Here is a 6,828-nt window from a genome sequence, read left to right as displayed (position 1 = left end):
TAACAAAGTTCAACACTTGAAACTAACCCCAGGAGAAACCCTTGTATCGTATGATGTGACTTCTCTTTTCACATGCATACCCATCTCTGAAGCAGTAGAAACCGTCAGAAAACAACTTCTACAAGACAAGGACTTAATCAACAGGACCAACTTCACCACAGACCAGATCTGCACCCTGTTGGATCTCTGCCTCTCCACCACTTATTTCAAGTTCAATGACAGTTTTACAGACAGAAGACGGCTGTGCCATGGGATCTCCAGTGTCACCCATTGTTGCCAATCTCTACATAGAGGAAGTGGAACAGAGAGCCCTACACTCCTGTGAGGGAACATCGCCAAGCCATTGGTTCCGTTATGTGGATGACACCTGGGTCAAAATCCAAGCTAAGGAAATAGAAGCGTTCACCAGACACATTAACTCGGTCGATAACAACATCAAGTTCACCAGAGAGGATGCAAACGACAACAAGCTGCCTTTTTTGGACTGTTTGGTTCAGATGGAGAGAGAGGACAGCCTCAACATTGAAGTTTACAGAAAACCAACCCACACAGACCAGTATCTTCTGTTTGACTCCCACCATCCACTGGAACACAAACTCTCTGTCATCAGAACTTTACAACATAGGGCCGAATGCGTCCCCACGAAGACAGAAGGGAAGGAAAAGGAACTGAAACACGTTCAAGAAGCTCTTCAAACATGTGGATATCCTAACTGGGCTTTTGTCAAGTCAGCGAGGAAATCTACAAAGCACACCAATAAACATAAAAAGGAGAACAACAGACGGAAAAACATTGTCATCCCTTATGTTGCTGGAGTATCAGAGAAATTCAGAAGGATCTTCAACAAACACAAGATCCCAGTACATTTCAAACACAGCAGGACTCTCAGACAGAGGCTGGTCCACCCTAAGGACAAAACACTCATACACAAACAGAGTGGTGTAGTGTATGCGGTCCAGTGCAGCGAGGACTGTCCAGACCTCTACATTGGAGAAACTAAACAGCCTCTTCACAGACGCATGACTCAACACAGGAGAGCCACCTCCTCTGGACAAAATTCCGCAGTTCACCTCCACCTCACAGATAAGGGACACTCTTTTGAGGACCAAAATGTGCACATTTTGGACCGAGAACACAGATGGTTTGAGAGGGGGGTGAAGGAAGCAATTTATGTAAAAAGAGAAAAGCCGTCTCTTAACAGAGGAGGAGGCCTCAGATTTCCACTTTCAAAAACATATAATGCAACTTTAAAACAGATTCTCAGCCGGTTTTCACACCTGATGGGAACAGAGGGGCCTCGTCAGTGAATTAGAGGAACAAAGACCTACTGTTTAGGTGTTTAGGTGTGAACTGCCAATCTACATATGTGTGTGTGTGTGTCTTATGTGTGTGTGTGTGTCTTATCTCACTCAGCCTTATAACCTGTATCTCTCACTCTCTGCTCTTTGAATTGAGAAAGCTCCTCGGATGAGGAGCGAAACGTCTTCTGTTACAAATAAAGTCCAGTTGTTTTTGTATTGAACGCTTTTTGAATTCATCATGTCCTGGATGACTGAGAATCTTCACCAATTAAAACTTATGCTGCAGCTATTTCTTCCTGTCATGAGGGTTTCGGTGACAAAACAGTTTTTAACCACTCGCTGATGAAGCATTTTCTGAAAGGTGTACGGAGACACAGACCTGTGTCACGTCCACTAGCTCCACAGTGGGACCTAACATCTCAACGCAACATCTCACCTCCTCTGTCCCGTGCGCACGCTTTCATGTTATGTGGCGCCCACGGCCACTCTCAGCTGTTCTCACTGTTCGTGCATTACATGGACAGCTCTTCAGGACGCCCTCTATCCACCCAGCTCCTCTCACACTTGTTGTGTGAGGCTATTTCTGAAGCTTACAGTTCATCTCGGCTGGATCCTCCAGAGAATCTCAGAGCACATTCCACCAGAGGGTTTTCATCCTCCACGGCTCTGCATGGAGGGATGACAGTGGAGTATATTTGTATGGCGGCTGCCTGGTCATCGCCGTATTAATTTATTCGTTTTTATCTATGTGATGTTTCCACTTTCTCCATGACCCATTCTGTTCTCAGGGTTCTGACAGAATGATTATTATTTGTTTCATGGAGCCTCACTTTTGAGCTCACACCTGCCTGCATGCAGTCACAGTGTGAGATATTTATTATCAGTCACAAGTTCATGACTGCTGATTTTATTGTTATTAATTGGTTCATCCTGAGGAGCTGTTGTCCTGATCTGTTGTAACCTCCGTTGTTCCTATTCACATCAGCCTTTTTCCTCACCAGAGATCAATTTTCTCTGGTGCGCTGCTGCGCATGGAGCACATAATTACGCGCACAGAAGGCTGAGTGATGAAATGTTTTTTGTGCGAGCAGGTGCTTCATGTTTGTGTTTGAATGGACCCAGTGAGGCATAGACTACATCCTGCTTTTCTTTTAACCCACTAGCGATAGCCTTAAAGGGCGAAGCCTATATGAAATAGAACGTTGGTTACGTACTGTAACCTCATTTTCTATGAGTATAGGCGCAGTCCTTTAAACTCTGGGCCTCACTGGTTCCTAAATGGCTGAAGAAAAAAAGCTATTTGGGAGCCGATTGCCCGGTCTCACCGTAATTTATACGGACCGGGGGTGGGGTCCACACAGCCGGTGGGCACGGACAAAAGTTTTCAGTGCTGCGCACAAAGGGATAAACCCACTAGTGATAGCCTTAAAGGGCTGCGCCTATACTCATAGACTCTGGGGTTACAGTATGTAACCAACGTTTGTTCCACTTTGGAGTAAGGCGTTTGGGAAAGAATCAGTTTTGTGTTGTGTGTTTACTTGACTGATGACGCTTTCCGGATGGAAGGTGAAACGTTTCAACAACAAAAAAAAAAACCTGTCCAGATGACCTGACTGAAAATTGTTGGATTGTATACCTGGATTATTGAGCATGGACTTTTTTAGTTTTAAATTAACACTTTTATCAACCTGACAACCTGACATCCTCTTTACTGAGGATGATTTGAGCCGCTTCACACTTGGCTGTGAACCACTCCAGTATATGATGGTCATAGTCTGAAGATGCTAACAGAACCACATCATCTGCAAAAAGCAGAGATGAAACCCTAAGGTCTCCGAACTAGACACTCTTATCTCCACAGCTGTGCCACAACTAATCAACATTAGTCTTTACAAAAATGTCTGTAACTTAGGCACTTTTACATATATAAAGCTAAAATTTGCTGTGGTATGAGCTGAGAGTCATTCTTAACAAATACTCTAAATGTGATATCTTACATAAAATTGCACCTAAAATTATTTTTATCTTGTGACCAAAATGGCTACAACTATCATAAGATGGCCTTTCTGTAATATAAAACTCTGTGATGTAAGAAAGCAAGTGCATTCAAAGAATGCTATAACTTTCATTTCTAATCATGGTTTGTGACCTTAAATGTGTTTTTGTTGTTATTGTTCTAGGAGACTTTATAGATCAACAAACGGATGTTCAGAAGCTGGTAGAAAAAGTGGATATAGATGCAGCTCATGACAAAGCAAAGGAGAGTAGTGGTAGACATGATGGAGGGAGCAGGTCTACAGATGGAAACGCTCACACTGATGATGAGGATAGTCCAAAAGGAGGCCAGCTGATTGAGCTCGCAAGCAACTCTTCTCTAATGCACCTATCCATGGATGGTACCAAAAAGAGCTCAACAAGTGTCAAGAGGGCTCTGTTTGCCCACAGATGCCTCAATGCTTCTGCATCAACATCCCCTCAAAGTATGTCATCGATTCCACACCAGGAGCTGTCTCCTCTTTACCCATCACCCATACTCTCCTGCTCCCTTGCTAAACCTCTGTTCAGCTCTTCATCCTCTGGTTCCACCACTGCACAGACAGCAAAGCCTTTGCTCAAAGTTCCAACCCCTGGTCAGAGCCTGGGCTTAGACTCCTCGGGGCCTTCATGTTCCCCAGCAGACCAATCTGTTCAGAGCCAAGTCTGTCCTCCTGTAAAGGACCAGCTGTCTGCAGAAAAACTGGTGAGTAAAAACCTTCCTATCAGCAGGTCCACCTATCGTATTCTTTTTTCACTCTTACAGAGTTAGTGTTTTCTATAAATAAATGAGGTCTAAAAATAACTTCTGGTCAAATTGCTGTCTTCACCCATAATTCCTCCCACTTGTTGAGGCTCCAGTTTTAAATAAATCAGCTTATGGCTCACAAAGCCAATCTTGTCTGGTTTGGTTCAATTCCAGAAAGTCAACATGCAGAACAAATATAGATAGGCAGACATAAGGTTATTAAATCCTCATATTTTTGGGGAAAAGAAAGGAAAGTAAAGCCTCTTGTTTTATTAGTAAAACCAAACCAATAACTTCTAAGCCTAAAATAATGCAGGAAAGTTTCTTAATAGACTCATTTTACCTGAGCAACCACCAATAAAACAAGACACAGGCCAATCATTAAAGACAGGAACCACATATTAACAATAGAAACAATGCGCAGAATGTCTGCAATCATCCCAGGAAAAAAATGAACCACCACCTCCTCAGGCTGATTTCTACAAGGTAGTCATCCCTTTGATGCTTTAACATTCTATTTCTATTATATGTCAGTCATGTTCAATATGATTAAAAAAAATGACCAGAATAGCTGTTTTTGTTGACTTAGCAAAGGTACTTGAGCCTGTGTAGATCATTTCATTCTGCTGGGAAGTTTAAGAAATATTACTGTAGCTTGTCAGAAACCTGTGTAGCTTGGTCCAGCAACTATTGTTCTGGGTGTCAGACAGGGTTTGACCTGATACACATTTAAAAAGATGTTCCCCAAGGCTCTATACTTAGTCAAACACTTGTAATCCTCCATAACAACAATGTAATTCTCCATAACAACAATGTAACTGTTATCTATACTTCTAGAAACTCTCGCAAGATCATCTATTGATGCAGAAGCATTGAGGTATTTGTGGGCAAAGAGAGCCCCTTGGTACTGGTTGAGCTCTTCTTAGAACCATCTGTGGATGCGAGAGGATATTAATGCGAGAGATGATTTGCAGTTATCTATACTGCAAATTAGCTTTAATATTATTGAACATGCCTCATTAGACCTTCATTTAAAATTGGATACAAGTAAAACAAAATGCACACTTTTTAAGAGAACTCACTCTTAAATTGACTGCCCTCAGATCCTTTTGTTGGATGGTTCAGAAATTCAGCTTGTCAACTGATAGAAATGTCTTGGGATTTGGCTCAAATTCTCACTTTTGTTCAATAAAATCAACACTTAGCTCTTTAGAAGTAAACCCAGTATAGGGTTTCTCTTTTGAAACACAAATTCATGTTTTGGTTAAAATGGCAATCTATTTTTGACTATCTGCATCCCAATCCCCCCACCATCTGTTGGTCACTCTTTGCCATGCTGCCATGTGATCTAACACCAGAGCTCCCTTCAGCACTCATCTCTGGACTCTGAACTCCTTGGTGAAATGTCACTCACACAGACAAACACACTGGTTTCTTTTGATTTATAAAACTCAAATTGGCAAAACCCCAGCCTACATCTGTGTATTACTCAGTATTCATAGTAACATTTGTCATTTTAGTTCCAGCAGCTATAATAATTAGTGCCCCCAAAGAATGAACTTCTTTTAGCAATTCGTCATTTCAATTCTCTGCTGCTAATGATTGGAAACATTGCAAACTGACTCTAAAGTTTAGTTTGTTTATTCCATTTTCATCTATTGATATTAAAAGTTATGTCAGGGCATAGCTTCATGACCTTTCTTCTTCTTCTTCTTTCGGTTTTTCCCTATTCAGGGGTCGCCACAACGAGTCATCCTTCTCCATCTCACTCTGTCCTCTGCATCCTCTGTACTCACTTCAACTACCTCCATGTCCTCTCTAACTGTATCCATATATATCCTCTTTGGCCTTCCTCTTTGTCTTTTTCCTGTCAGCTGCATTTCTAACATCCATCTACCAATATGCCCACTGTCCCTCATCTGGACATGCCCAAATCTTCTCAGTCTGGCCTCACTAACTTGAAATGTGGGAGATATCCCACAGTTCAACCTGTGCTGTACCTCTGATGATCTCATTCTTAATCTTATCCATCCTTGTCACTCCTAAGGAGAACGTCAACATCTTCATTTATGCCACTTCCAGTTCTTTCTCCTGTCTTTTGTCAGTTACACTGTCTTCAGACCATACAACATAGCTGGTCTCACCACTGTCATAAACTTTTCCTTTGACCTTAGCTGACACTCTTTTGTTGCAAATCACCCCTGAAACTTTTCTCCATTCACTCCATCCTGCCTGGACTCTCTTTTTCACCCCTACTTGCAAGATGGCCGCGCTCAGAGCAGTTGCAGCTTCACAGGCTCCCGGTACCATCCCAGTTTTTAGAAGTTTTGATATTGACTCTGTGCCTGACTCCGCGCGATTTATGCGTGTGAACTATAGCCGAACCGAACTGATGAGAATAGGATCGGATTTTCCACGAAATATAGCAGAAATCAGCAACAAACTCAAAACTACACTCGGCAGAATGCAGATCTTAAAGTCATCTACCTGGAAGCTGCAGCAGAGGCATTCCAGCGGGCAGAAGAGGACGCGCTGCTCCCGGCTTAAGAGGAGAGGATGCCGGGCGGGGGTTATGGTGAGGCTATGAGCTAACGCTAAAGCCGGTAAACTCCCCATGCCGTCTCTCTTTCTGTCGAATGTCCGCTCGTTGGACAACAAGATGGATTTACTTCGTCTGAGAGCGGGCGCCTCAGAAGAGATGAAGAAGTGTGCAGTGCTTTGCCTCACGGAAACGTGGATTACAAG

The 6,828-nt window shown here is 42.8% G+C and overlaps 1 protein-coding gene across 1 annotated transcript in view; it reads left to right on the top strand.

The window, feature by feature from the left end:
* LOC119426062 (zinc finger protein 40-like) overlaps nucleotides 1-6,828 on the top strand; it is a 35,252-nt gene that overhangs the window by 1,848 nt on the left and 26,576 nt on the right. Inside the window, exon 2 of the mRNA XM_037693620.1 lies at nucleotides 3,482-4,041. Coding sequence (XP_037549548.1) covers nucleotides 3,482-4,041 — 560 coding nt within the window. The remainder of the gene's footprint in view (nucleotides 1-3,481; nucleotides 4,042-6,828) is intronic.

Source organism: Nematolebias whitei, chromosome 19 (assembly GCF_014905685.2).
Source record: "Nematolebias whitei isolate Nwh7 chromosome 19, NemWhi1, whole genome shotgun sequence".
NCBI lineage: Eukaryota > Metazoa > Chordata > Actinopteri > Cyprinodontiformes > Rivulidae > Nematolebias > Nematolebias whitei.
Note: the sequence above shows the minus strand (reverse complement) of the source record. Positions and strands in the feature narration are given on the sequence as shown.